A 14,844-nucleotide genomic window follows, 5' to 3' on the forward strand; every position below is an offset into this window, starting at 1 on the left:
GTTTGGATGTGCTTAAAAAAAATATTTTTTTATGTATGAAGTGTTTTTAGAATTTTGAAGTGCCGAAAGTTATTTTTATAAATAAGCAGTTAGGTGTTTGGATAAAAGTGCTTATGTTGAAAATAAGTGTTTGAATTTTAGGGTTAAAAGAATAAAAAGGGTAGTTTGGAAATTTAGTTAAAATATAAGGAATATAAAAGTAATTTCCATGGTCAAACAAAATAGCTTTAAGCACTTAGAAAAAAAAAGTTAGAAATCCTAACTTTTCATTTTTGACTGACTTTAATAACTTTGTGGCTTAAAGTTAGCATTAGGCAAACACGTTTAAAAGCTAAAAGGGGGCTTATAAGTTGGTTTGACCAACTTAAAGCTCATCCAAACGGGCTCTAGGTCCTTAATACCTAGTACTTATTCATAATACCCTGTTCTTGATATGTTATACTCGAATCGAGGGCCATCCGTAAATAGTATCTTTACCTCCACGACGTAGGTTATAGTCAGCACCCACTCTGCCTATTTTAGACCTCATTTGTGGGATTTCAATGAATATGTTGTTGTATTCGTATTGCCATGTTCTTCAACTTTTACTCATGTTTGTTCGCTTTATTTGTCTTGTTATTCTGCTATCATTATTTTGTCGTCTATCATGTTTACATTACAATTCTTTACCGTCGATGATCTGTTAGAAACAATTTTTTTATCCCACAAAGATAGAAATAAATTTTGTGTATACTGCAGAGTGAAATCTTATATTCCGTATAAAAAAGAATTAAGTTGATTATTATACTCGTATGAAATTTACTTATATTATGCTAATTGTTTTTTAAAATTAATATAATAGTAAAACCAAAACTATATTGAATAAAGTGATCTAGTATAGGCCGAAGGTATTTTGGTGTACAAATACTAGCTTATGGAGTCTTCATTTAATTTTTTTTTCAAGTTTATCACTTTGAAAACAACTTCAGACAAGGAGATTGAAGTTGTGAAGCAAACTTCAAACATTTTTGTCTGAAGTGTGGTCCTGTCAAGGCCAAATATCGAACATTTTTGCCCGAGTTTAGCATTGGTTGACTTTCATTTCACAGGGGGGTAAGTTTACCTCTCAGAATGAGCCAATTGCTTCAACTGTAAATTATATAGAGACACTAGTTGAACATTTAAGCCAATTGTTTTATGAAAGATGATAAAAATACATTGGATATCACAAATGTTACATTTACCTTCCCACTTATCTCAACACAATGAAGTAAAAACTTGAAAAAGGCTAATAAAGAACCTATTTCCCTCTTTCATTTATTCATCCAGACTGTTTATCTGTGAGGTTCCTGGTGCTTGTGGCTCTGAACTTGGATTCCTCGGAACACAGGATGCTTTCTGCACTAGGTTTCCCTATAGAGATATTGATGGTATCGTGGGATGCTAAATTAGTGCATAACAGAAATCAAACTTTAAGTCTTCCTTCATAAAACCAATCAAGATGCCAGTGTCGTGCTTGGGCAGCTATCCACAGTGCATGCCAAGATGTCTCTATAATCTCGGGAAATATTGAAAGAGTCGTATACTTTGCCATCACTGCTCTTCTTGTACTCGAATAACAGATTTGAATGATCGAATGCTGTCATCTTCACAAATCCGTAATCATAATCTTTGAAAATACTCCACTTAGTCTGGAGGGGTGTAAACTTTACTAGACCAGCTCCACCTCCTCCTGCAACAATATGTATCGTCCCGTTCAAGGTTCCCTTGTAAGAGTTCTTCTCGGTCATTGTACAAATATTCTGCCATTCACGAAGACACATTGAATGTGTTCAAGAATGAAGTATAAACATTTGTGGTACAAGAACATTAAATGTTGAATCACTCTCTACAAAAAAAACAATATACCCAATGTAATCCCATAGGTGGGACCTGGAGAGGGTACGATGTAGGCAAACCTTACCCCTACCTTTGTGGGTAGAGAACTTTTATGGGGTAGAGGGGTTGTTTCAGATAGACCCTCGGCTCAAAAGGGGGAGGCTAGAACATGAAATATTGAATCACTCTCTAGTTTGTAAAAACTAAAAAGAAATTCTTTATGCAACTTAACTACTAGCTGATTCTCCAAACTTTAAGCTTTTCACTAAGAAATCAAATAGGATTAGGTGAATTGTGCATGCAGCTTAGCTCTTTATCCTCCATCCAAAGATACGATTTTTTTCCTATTTTGAGACGTCCCAAAATATTTGACTCGTTCCATTTTTATAGAACTTACAGAACTTCAAAATAATACAAATTCAAATAAACTATCCAAATTTTAAATTTGATTGAATATTTTCATCATCAAACTAACTTTTCAACCTATATCTTAATATTTTTTCCACATCTCTAATATAATGTATAAGTCAATATCATCCTTATCCCCGTGATAGTCAGACACGGTCATATGAAAAGGGACACACCGAGTATTTACTTTCTGGGAGTGATTTACATGTGGTGGAGGTATAAGAGCATCATTTTTTTCAATGTCCTTAGAACCTAAGTGTCATCAGTGGCACACGTCGAAAAATTTAACTAAGATGAAAACAAAAACGTTGCATTAACATTTCAACTTTTCAGGATACCTGGTAAATGGGACATGTTCTTTCGTAATTATGAACATGACCATATATGGCTATATCAACTTTATACTTCTGCCACAGCTTTTGAAGGCTTTCCCTCCCCATTGGTTCTCCAAATGATCCTTCATCAGCGTAAAAATCGCCAGAAGAGTAACCAAGTACCCTATGTGCAAGGAAGATTACCCATGGCTGTTTCTGTCTATCTACTGAGGCAAAGCAGTGTTCAAGGAACTTATATTGTTCGGTGCCCTCTCTCCAATCATGTTCAGTATCAGCAATACAGAATCTGAACATGCCATAATCAGTAGAGTACCTGAGAGCATACAACAACATTAAACCTATTACTTTTAAAGCTTTTGTATATAGAAACTAAATTAAAATGTCACACGTGAATTTTTGATGTTCTTCTTCTTCTTCTTCTTCTTCCTTTTTTTTTTTTGGTCTAGGAGTATCTCTCAGTACGCTCACATGCTATACTTGTTAGAACACCAAAATAAGGGAAGGAAAAAAAATAAGTACCCATTCACTGCCTCCATATGTGCAAAATTGATGGCATTTAAGGCTTATTTTAGTTTTATCTAAAAGACATGCACATTCAGGTTTTAAACAACCTTTGAGCGCTAAGCTTGTTACAAGTCTGATTATCTCATAAATGTCACCACAAAAGGCGCATATCCATAATTTTCAGGAAGAAATAAAAATATGCATGTAGTAGATAAGAAAATTCAGGAGGTGGAATTTGGGAGATAACAAAACGTAGGATTATCCAAAAGATACGATCACCATACCAGAACTTATCCCTATTTTCGGCAGGAAAATAGAACATTGTCTGAGCCAAAACACCACATTCTCCACCTGAATCCTTTTTACCATAAAATGACCCACTATCAGGCCAATCACGTTCATGGTTGCCACTAGAAGAAAAAAAATTACTAGTTACATGAAAAAAAGAAAACAGACAAGTGTATACTCACAAATAAATAGTAAAAGACCTGCAAAATACCTAGCAATCATGTATGGTACTCGTGAAGTAATTGGCTCAACTTGAGAAGTAAATTGATCCCACTGAGAAATATATCCATTGGCGTAAACGATATCCCCAATGTGAAAGACTATGTCAATGTTCTTTAAGTCCTCAATGATTTGCTTGGTAGTGTTAAGGGAGCCAGGTTGGTATTGATTGTACACATTTGAACCATCAGCTTCTTCCTGTAGTTTTAAAGGCAATAATTGTTCTTTGTCAAGTGTAACTTCTGAAATTTGCTAGTGGTATATCTTACGCAATGGCAGAATCCAGATATAACCTTCCACAATTACTGCTAATGGAATAGTAAAATGCAAAAAATTCAAATATGAACAGGATTGTAACATAATCCACTTCTAAATGGAAGGTCAGGAAACTCAAAAGAGAACAATTTCCAGAGTTTCAAGACAATGAAGTACAAATATCTAGCACAGACATATAAACTTAGCTCTGTTAAGAGTGTCCAAACCTTTCCCATGTCACCAAAAATGACCACTCGCTGAAGAGAGCTTTGGCCAGGATAGGGCGATGATTTAAATTTGTACATCGGACTCCAGATATACGTGCCATTAAACAGTTTATGCCCCAGTTTGTAGGTATATCTGCATAATCAGAAAGTGCATTGAATTTTCATTTCAAATATTAACCTGCATTAGCATGGAGTGCAATCGTCTAATCCAAAAAAAAGGAAACTAAGTTTCTTCTCAGGAGGTATTTTTGTATTCAACTATAGAGGAAAAGAAGAAGAATTTCAAAGTTATCTGACATCTTCAGAAATGGATGCCCAATAAAACATGAAACCATTTAAAAGATTTGATTATTGTCTTTCTGCTGGTAGGAAGAGTGTAAACCTACACTAAATTGGGCCATAACTCCTTCAGAAAACTAGTGTGAATGAATCCAGGATCGCGCCATCCAACAGTTCTTGCTGGTGCACCTGCAGAATAGAATGACATTCTTTTTAAAATAAACTTTTATAAGCTAATGCAGAGAATAAAATGACATTCATCCAGTGTCTATCAAAGTGAAGCAGATGTATTCCACACAGAGTTGCTTATCTTACACCCCTTGTATCCAATCAAGTCTCCAACATGTGCATCATATGTTACATTATTGGAGAACAGATGATATGCATCAAATGTTACATTTAAGGAAAACGGATGCTAGTTTTAGATCACAACGTAAAGGAAGAAAATAAATACCCACCACACAAGCTACTACGATCAAAAGTCAAAGTCCCTGCTGGTGACTGAGTCTGTTGACCACCTTGTGGACCCCACTCCACAAAGGGCTCTGCTTCATTGATATCATATCCACTTGTCCATGTAACAGTCATCTGAGCATCAATTTTAAACTGTCATTTTTCTGATCTTCCTAAGTGGTCACTATTCAAACTATTAGTCATGCTGCAAAACACGCTGTTTATTCTGGCTGAAACATATTTCAACTTTTTCTTTGCATATTAAGCTACAGTGGAAGAAACAAACTTACTTCATTCCACGTCTTTCCCTGTGCTAACCGTGGGTATAATGGTGCATTTGGATTTGCAAAGGCAACAGTATTTGACACTGCAACCATCTTTGGCTGTAAAACAGGAAAAGATATGCATTAGAATAAGCTGACGCAGATCCTGGATAAGCAACTCTAGCCTTTAATCCATACAAGAAACAAATGTGTGAGAATTTGAGCCTACACGAGCTTATTCATGTGGCATGATAAAACAAATTCATATTATAAGGGGAACATCAGACTGTAGAAAGTATCTTCATAGAGAGGGATTAGAAGGAGGACAAACCAGTAAAATATAACCAAACAGTAAAAAAAAATCAAGGATTTTTAACAAATTTAAGACAAGTCAAATATCTTCTTGAAAAAAGAGACTTCTTTTTTTTTAAGAAAGAGATTTGGACAACCAGATTTTAGAATTTGGTCTCTGACTTTTGAGTCATGTAAAATATGTGAACTCTATAGAAGTAAACAGGGAGGGGTAAGTGTTAAAATACATTTCGTAATCCACCAGAAAACAAAGCAACAGAAAAATCTGATCTCTGGTTAATCAATTGAAGCTTTAACGTTCCTTTTCCCGTCCTTTTGTAGTTGGGACTGGAGCGGTTTGCAAATTGATACTGCAAAAGAAGCGAGACACGAGTCAATCTCCAGAGAAAAGAGATTCTAAAGGATGCACTATAAATCTATAAATGGAACGGACCTTTATAGGAGCTGTACACAAAAGTGGTGGAGTCACCATGTTATTTTCAGGGTCACAAGTTGCTGCACTGAAATATTATTTGTAAACGTTCACCATATTAGCTTAAAGTTATGTAACTAAATTCAGCAAAAGAAAATCATTTCTCACATCTTAAAATTTTAAAATAGAGCTTGGTATTTTAGATATTGGCAGCTTTATAACCAAGTGTTGTTCACCTGAAATTAGCAGGAGAAAACACTCCTACCCAATCATCATTTGACGGGTTGCTTGTGCCATACTCCAAAGTTATCCATTCTTGGTTTAGACCCTAGAACATAGCGAGAATGTAAAGAAACAGAACCTGAAATCATTAATTATCAGTTCGAAAATTTGCTATCACACCCGTTCAAGTTCTTGAGCGGAGGGATAATTAGGACAGTTAACACAAGGTAGCTGAAGCATAGTTAGCTTAACTACGTACTGGGATATAGTTCCAAGGTAATGAAGCTTACGTTTGACCCAAGAACAGATGGAGTAGCTTTGATATAAGCACGAGCATCCAAAGCAGCAATAGCATTATGAACAGCAATCCTTGCTAGAGGGTGATCTTCATGAGATGTCACCCCTTGAAGAACAACTAAAACCCATAAAATTGGCAACAACATAACGAATGTTTTCATCGCATCCACCTTATGGCTGCATCATTCACCAATGAATAGATAGGAGAATCAAGAAAATAAGATACAAGACACAAAGATAAAGACATTTCTTCAAAAACTCAACAAAGAGCATGTATCATACAAAAGAACTCTTCTTTGCATTAATATGCTATAGTGGTTCACTCCAATGACTTAAAGAGGACAAAATGAAAAACATCTCCAGGTGATGTAACAAAGAGTTACTTGAAATGAATATACTCACCAACTCACCCAGCCTACCAACATCCAAAAAATAAGAGCTAAATAGCACTCCCTTTATTCGGAAAAACTTATGAAAGGCAATTTCCAGTAAAATATCTCTTATCAATAATCATTGCCACTATTCGAAGCTTAACTAGCCCACTCAAGTACCATATTGTGATATTGGTAGAAATTAAATCCTTCCCACACCCAACACCAAACAACACACATTAGAACTCAATCCGAAGATTTGAACTTGAGAAAAATGAATCATAGAGAAGTAGGCAAAAACACAATGCGGGCGTGTGAACAAATTGAAACAAAAAACAGCTTGAGTCCCAGAGGCGGAGCTAGCATTCCACTTACAGGTTCAGCAGAACCCATTAGATTTAATGCATATCATCTATTCGTGTATAAAATTCATTTTGTATAAATAATATATTCAGAACCAATACCTTTCTTTTTTCTAGAACCCAAAACTCAAAAAACTTGTAATTCTAGCTCTGCCTCTACCGCAGCTTCTGAGTTGCAAAAAATTAACAGACATGAACACACATAAGATGAGCACCAATCAAAACACCTAGTAAGAACTCAATCAAAAGATCTAAAACTAACAAAAAAGTGAAATCACAATGTAAATGTGATCAAAAACAGGGAAAAATCAACAAAATACCAGCTTCCCCTCTAATTAACAGATATGAACACCCAACAGAACAAGAAACAGATCAATGAAAGTTCATGGGTGTCATCAAGAATGGCACGAAACCCAATGTGGGTGTCATCAAAATTGGAACTTTAACCCAAAAACAAACAAACCCTTCTGTATTAAACAACAAAAAAAAAATTACTCCAATCAACAGATATCAACTTCAAGAAATGAAGACTAACTGACCTGAAGCTGAAATGGGTCGAAAAAATAGAGCTTTAACTGAAGTAATAAATAAGAAAATCCAACAGTGGCATGCGGGAAAGAAGATGATAAGAATTGATGATGAATTTGAAGTAAAGCTGAGATTGCATCAAGAACCAAAAAAAAAGGTAACGCAAATGACTTCAAGTGGGAAAAAGGGTCGAAGAAATTCTTGGAATCTTTCTCAATATTCGACCAATCCACCGGAATTTCAGTATAAACTGTTGACTTCTGACTGTGAAAATTACGTAATAGAAACTGATTTTGATTTCTGATGAGTCGGCTGATGAGAAACTGCTATGTATGGTTTCCCATGGGTTCCAATGTGAGTTTTCATGGAGCCACTTTCAAAATAGTAAGCGTATACGTGCCCTCAATGCCCTATGAGTCTTTGACTGAGACTTGTCCAGTGCGATTTACAAGCTATTACACATTAGAATAATACAAGCTGAGGCAAAAGATGTATGGGCTGAATGAATATAATATTTAGAAAGATTGTTTGTTGTTTTTTATTGTTATTGTATGGAATAGAGTTATTATAATAATATTATAAAAAAAAAAAAATTATTAAATAATAAATAAAGATAAAATAAGAAAAAAATATTAAGATAATGACGTGATCATACCAAATTGATCGTTACTTGTTATCTAAGGATGGATTTGAACGATACGATAAAATAAAATTTAAGTAACAATCAAGACAAACTAATATTTAAACTAATAATACAATATGATACCATAACCATCCAAACAAGGTGTAATTCCAATGTTCAATTATAGGTTTTTCTTCTTTATTTAAAGACTTATGGATAATTTTCGAAATAAGTTATATCATGATTAACAATTAGTAAAAGAATAAGTTATCACTATCGAGATTAGTTATCGTGCATTTATATAATTGAAATGACAAAAATAATCTTGAGGTTGATTCTTTTTTCCATGTAAGGTGGAGGATATTTTTGTAAATAGACGACTTTTTTTTATAATTATAATTTAAATGATGCATATTATTTTTAGTATAACAAACCAATAAATAATAACAAATAATATTAAAATAATTAATTTCAATATGATTAATCTTAACATATCTTGTCTTCAAATCAAATCACCCCTTAATTATAAGTTAAAAAAATATATATAATTGAGGAAAAATATGACTTTATGTTTAGACCACATGCATACATATTATTATATTTCCAGGTGGAATTATCTTTACGTACACTTTTACTACTAAAATATCGAAAAGCAATGTCAACTTGGAGATAAAATATAGTATGTTAAGAATAATTTTTAGATAATCAATTACAAGTAGGGGGACAAAAAATGATACATCAAAAAGGTTATATAGGTGAGAATCATTGTTACACCTCTAGCTCCACATTAGTGAAATATGGTGTGATGACATAAATTATTTTTCTTTAAATTACATATTTTAAATTGTTTTAGTGCACAAGGCTATTCTTTTATATATTTCTAATTCAAAGTTTTATTGAGTTTTTTTTATTATGATATGAATTAGCTAATGAGTTTTGATTTTTTACTTTTTAAAATATTTAAGAAAATGCATTGCCCTTTAAATTATTTTATTAGTGTTATGTTCTTTTCAACTATAAAAGTCATGTTTCTTCTTTAGCGTGAATTATCTTCTTATTCGAAAGCAACAAAGCTAGCAAGTTGTAGTATCATGATGTAGTATTTTTTTTTTTTTATTAGTTGATATTGTGTTTCAATTAAAAGTCATGTTTTTTCTTTAAGCCTAAATACTTCTTCTATTTGAAAGCGACAAAATTATCAAGTTATTTCTTCTTCTTCCTCGTCCTCCTTTATCTTTCTCTTTTTCACCCCTCATTTGCTTCCACTTGTTCAAAATTATATTATTTTTAAACAAAAATTATATTATTTTATTCTCTTTTACTCAATTGAAATAGAAAATATTATTTTGCCTTTTTATATTCTATATTTTATTCTTTTAATTTCCTTTTGTACTCTCTTTTTTAAAAATTTTGACGAGTTAGAGTAATAATCTGCCAAAAATATGAATCAATAGTCGAAAAGTGTTGAACAAAGTGAATCACAAATTATTTTCTTATATCTTCTTAATTCTTCAAGCATTACAACAAGCATATTAAAGTGTGGATCAAGTTATCAATTTCTCGTAACAAATTCTATGGTTTTAACTCTTATCATTATTTAAAATTTGTTAATTTATTACTTATAGAATTATGTTAATAATTCATATTAATGACTTTTTCAATGTTGAAAGGATAGAATCTAATAGCTGGAAAAAAAATCCAAAGAAATCACCTATAAAAAATTATTAAGTAATAATTTGCATCTAAAAAATATATAAAATAATTAAATTTTAATAAATACATAAAAAAAATTATTTAAATTTTAGGCTTTTGTCAAGACCCAAAAACCGAGGTCATGATGGCACACATCCCAAAACTCAACCTGATGTGTAAGCCTAAAAATAAAACTCATACGAGACTCCCAAAGGGAAAGTCATGTCATGATTTAAGTGAAAAGAAAGACAATGAAGAAATTATCCAAAAACCTGGTGTCATAAGTATAAAGAACATCTAATAAAAGGTTTGATTCTGAAGATATAACATAAGTCTCTGAATGATACAAAAGACTGAGAAATAAAGATAGACCAGTGACGATCCAAATTTCGGGACCTCACCACTAATCTGAGAATACACAATACGCTAGAATATCAGCTGCCACATGAGGTACCCTGACTAGTATCTGCATCAAAAAGGGGCACAGAAGTAGGGGTGAGTACCATTCACATGTACTCAGTAGGTTTTAGCCGACTAAGTATAAGGAATTAATCAAACCTATGAAATAAACTAAGGAATGCTTCCACCTGCATACAAAAAACTCCCACTTCGGCATCGATGCCGCCAGTTTATATATATAATGGCTCGAGTAAAGTAAACCCATAATAACAGCTCATAATCACAATTAACCAGATAATTCAAGCAGTACAGATATCAATGCAATGCAATGTAATATGATGATGCAATGAAGTAGTGGTACGGTGGAATCAAGATTGTTGCACAACCTGTCGTATACACCTGCCGAGCTGTGCTACCAAGCAGGACCCATAGAGGTCTCGCAGACCATATACCTCAATCACAATATCTCATTATCCTTGCCACCTCCTCGTGATCAAGGGACCACAATGCATCCACTACCCTACCGTAAAACTGTCTCGGTCAGAGACTCAAAATACAAATGTTTAAAGGTGTTTCATTTTCTTTCTCAAAAAGAATTTTCATATTTCTCAACTTTCCATATTTCATAATATGATGAATGAGGATGAATGCATCAAAACACATATGGCATGGAAGTAATATTCAACTCACATGTGGTAGAAGATTCAAAGTTCTCAAAACTTAACCTACACATGATATTCACCCTCAATAAATAATAATGGGAAGAAAATACTTCCATTTAAATATTCACCCCTTTTTCAATAATATTTTAATACTCAAGCATTCTCAAAACCCCCAACTCAACCTATCAGGCGAGCATCACAAGTCAAATAATATACTCAAGCCTCTCTCTTAGGCAAATCACGAATCACATGCTCTCAAAGCAAATAAGATAACAAATAAGGCCCCCACACGGGCTATGTAATACAAATAAACCCCCACATGGCAACACATTAATAAATAAGCCCCCATACAGGCATCACAATATATATAACATTCTCAACTCATACTACTACCCCATCCCAAAGTCTATAACATATGAATGACTAATTACCCCATCTCAATCTCAAAGAAGGATAGTCAAACCTACCTCAATTGCCGAAACCGCACTCGAACACCTCCACCAAACAAGCAACTCTCGAATTCAACTCTCAGAATGACAACCCACTATCAACAATGAAACATACACATCACAAGGAGTCCAATGACACCCATATTGATAGGTTTCGAAATCGGAGGTAAAATGGTCCAAAAATTAACTATTTTCGAAAAGGGTCAAATATGGAAATTTATTGTACAATCACATTCTACTTATAATAATGAACTCATGGTTGAAAATCCATAAAAATAGAGCTCAAAACGAGTTAGAAATCACCATTTTTCTTAAATTCGAATTAGGGAAGAAACAAATATTTTTTGGGGTTTGAAACTAAAATTTAGGAGTTAAAATCATCAAATACTTAATGAAAAAGAAAAGTTTTAGGTCAAAAATCACTTACCCAACACTTTGCCACGAAAATCTCTTCTTAAATCACCTTAAGGAATTCAAGAACTCAAACAAATGGTGAAAAATATTGAAATGGAAAGAAAGGAGCATTTTCTGCCCAAAAAATTACTGTTCACGTGTGCTACTGTTTACGCGTGTTGACCGCGCATTGACCGCGGTCAACTTACACCACCACCCTTCAAAACATGTTTTTGACCCTCAAAACTCAATCGAAACTTTATAAATATGAACCAATAGTACAAATTGATCAAATAACACTCGGAACACTAAAAATAGAGTACAATAGTAATTTTGCACAATTTTTTAAAAATAACCCTCAAGGTCATTACAATTTTTAACTAAATTTTCGCATTAAACCTCCACCTATATTGAGTCGTCCTACGTTTGATATGGCTAGTTCTAAAATGGTAAAAGGTTGACGGATGGTTATCATTTTTTTTAAAATAATATCAAGGATGCCAAAAGTCTACTATCCTTAATAATTTAGTCATGTAATAATACTTTTCATCTATCAATTTGGTGGTATATATAACAGTTGTAATTAATTACTTGTTTGGTGTAGATATATTCTTATGTTACATGACTTGTTCTTGTTATAGTGTTGACTTTGGTTTTTATAAAGTTTAATGTCCTTTAAAATTGATACGTTCTTTCATTTCAATTTATGTGACATCTTTCAAAATTTAAAAATTAAAATAAATCTATCTTCAATCATAATTTTTATATATTTTAAATTGTCAAAATCTTTAGTGCACCGGGCTGCCCTTTAATCTTTGTAACTTGTAATACATTGTAAGTAATTTTTAAATATATAAATTTTGTTTTCAAGAAAATTAAAGATTTCTAGTCTGAATTCATAAAAAATAAAAAATAATTTTAATTCAGATCAAGTTGATGCATTTCGGTTTAACTTAACCAAAATAAAATATACGGATTAGTTAGCAAGAAATCATTCATATAATTCCTAAATAAAAAACTATGATTTGGATACTTCAATTGCTCTTCTTCTTTCTTTCTGTTATCTCAATTTTGTGAGAAATGTTTCGAGACATATTTACTCAGTGAGGGGGAGAAGGAAGACACCGTATTGAATGACACACCACTTATTAGAGTAAGACATGCTCTCGAAATTAGATACATTCATTTTGCCTCGAGCGATTAATCTATTCCAGAATAATTTGATGATGGATGTTATCTCTATTGTTGGTAAGATAACTTTTGCCAACAAAACTCTATTATTATTGTTATTATATATATATGATAATTGTCAGTTTGATATTGGTGCACAATCTTGGGTGTCTCATGACTTGTGTTCATGCTAATAAGGTATCATGTGATGATATTATATCTATATCTCAGTGAATTTGTGTGTGTCAAATTAAGCTAACATACTTTTTTAATGCAGAAGGATTCAGAGAAATGAGAATTTCGTTAAGTAAAAATAAATTTAATTAAGTGGATGAATAAATTGTTGTTGTCATTTTTAATTAAATCATATGGCTAATATGTGGTATGTGGAAGTGAGAAATTGGGTGTCACACTTTGGTGTTGTTAAGCAATTTGTGCTAACTAAAAATATTTTGTGTTCTACCCAAAAATTGGAGAAGAAGAAAATTTATATATGTTGGTAATTATAGAACTACTTAAATTCTTAGAATGAAAAAGTTTTTTTTATCAAACTCACATATAAAAATATTGTCATTATGTGAGGTGTATGGTATATGATATAAATATTCGTGCGACTTGATTATGATGAGATTGTGAAAAAATTTAATGAATAGGTTTTTTTAATAAATACATTCTACCCCCCCCCCCCCCCAATTTCACCCCTGCTCACCTATGTGTAATAAGAGATGGTAAATAAACTACCCACATATTCAATGTTTTTAACTAATTTGATTAAAGCAAAACATAGTCACATTTTATGCATGAAATAATTTAGATTGATATTAGTCCGAATTTAGAAAAATCGTTCTAGTAGATCTTAGAACCAAATACAAATTTTCAATGACATTAATTAGTTAATTAAATATTAAATTAAAAAATAAAAACCATTTAATCAATACTACTTAAAATAATAATTTTATGAACAAATATTAGACCATGGACTTTTTGACACTAGTTTCTATTATATAATGTGAACGGTGTAATCTTTTCTCCCCGCCAATTTTGGCCAACTTCATCCACTTTTCCCAATTTATTAGACCTAACTAATTGCATTTAAACAATTATTTTATATTTTAAGAGGAAAATATTTTAAATCCTTTACTACAATTTTCACGTCAGGGAACAAAATAAACATATTCCAATACAATTATTATAGTACTATATATTTTCATGATAAAAACGTTTAAATTGTATACTATAGTACTATTTTCATGTAATTTGTTATTTGTTCCATGTTGTGTTCATGAGATGGTGTTATTGCACATTTGGGTGAACTTTTGCATTGATCTTATTTTGATATTCATAAAGTTATTCTTGATATTTTACATAGATTTTCTTTATTTGTAAAGTTGTCATACTTGTAAAATTGAAATTTTACACTAAGTTTCTTCATTATTTGGTGTATAAACTTACAAATACAATAACAAAAACTTGAACTGCACCTAAATAACAATAAAAGATGGATCAAAATAATTCAAGGACTTAAATAATGTGAAAATACCTTCTTTATATTTAAGATAAGATTAATATTTGTGTATACCAATATGCCTAAATTTCACTTTCTAGGATTATATTAGATATACAATACTCCTAAATTTCACTTTCTGATATTATATTAGATATATTTTTGCATAATTTAGAATAATTAGAATTTTCGCGTAACTTAAGTATGTAAGTGATAATTTTCTCGTTTAAATATTCTAATGCCTTACAAAAAAAAAAAAAGGAAAGAAGAGGAGAAGTGAATAAATAAATTTCAATTATTTATTTATTTATTTTTGAGGGGTATTTTTATCTTTTTCTTTCCAAGTGTAACACCCTAAATG

General features: G+C 32.1%; 1 protein-coding gene across 4 annotated transcripts; it reads right to left on the reverse strand.

Moving 5' to 3' along the window:
- Nucleotides 1-1,119: 1,119 nt before the first annotated feature.
- LOC129880088 (probable inactive purple acid phosphatase 1) lies at nucleotides 1,120-8,051 on the reverse strand. Of its 4 annotated transcripts, XM_055953947.1 has the most exons (14): nucleotides 7,604-8,051; nucleotides 7,167-7,232; nucleotides 6,325-6,508; nucleotides 6,049-6,140; nucleotides 5,834-5,900; nucleotides 5,628-5,750; nucleotides 5,116-5,208; nucleotides 4,831-4,960; nucleotides 4,480-4,561; nucleotides 4,094-4,226; nucleotides 3,604-3,809; nucleotides 3,389-3,514; nucleotides 2,604-2,913; nucleotides 1,120-1,781 (listed from the first exon to the last, which is right to left on the reverse strand). In XM_055953947.1, the coding sequence occupies exons 3-14, from the start codon at nucleotides 6,490-6,492 to the stop codon at nucleotides 1,476-1,478; spliced, it is 1,836 nt and encodes a 611-aa protein (XP_055809922.1). In that variant the 5' UTR covers nucleotides 6,493-6,508; nucleotides 7,167-7,232; nucleotides 7,604-8,051; the 3' UTR covers nucleotides 1,120-1,475. The 4 variants fall into 4 exon arrangements, with proteins under 4 accessions (XP_055809922.1, XP_055809921.1, XP_055809923.1 ...); XM_055953946.1 differs by lacking the exon at nucleotides 7,167-7,232; XM_055953948.1 differs by lacking the exons at nucleotides 3,389-3,514; nucleotides 7,167-7,232.
- Between the last annotated feature and the right edge of the window lie 6,793 nt (nucleotides 8,052-14,844).

The sequence above is a fragment of the Solanum dulcamara genome, chromosome 2 (genome assembly GCF_947179165.1).
Source record: "Solanum dulcamara chromosome 2, daSolDulc1.2, whole genome shotgun sequence".
In the NCBI taxonomy this organism is placed as follows: Eukaryota; Viridiplantae; Streptophyta; class Magnoliopsida; order Solanales; family Solanaceae; genus Solanum; species Solanum dulcamara.

Excerpts from the sequence above, each read along its gene's own strand:
- LOC129880088 (XM_055953946.1), bottom strand. The coding sequence starts at position 6,492 with ATGAAAACATTCGTTATGTTGTTGCCAATTTTATGGGTTTTAGTTGTT. Across the intron at positions 4,961-5,115 it reads AGGGAAAGACGTGGAATGAA|ATGACTGTTACATGGACAAG; the intron begins GTAAGTTTGTTT and ends ATTGATGCTCAG. Across the intron at positions 4,227-4,479 it reads GAGTTATGGCCCAATTTAGT|ATATACCTACAAACTGGGGC; the intron begins GTAGGTTTACAC and ends CTGATTATGCAG.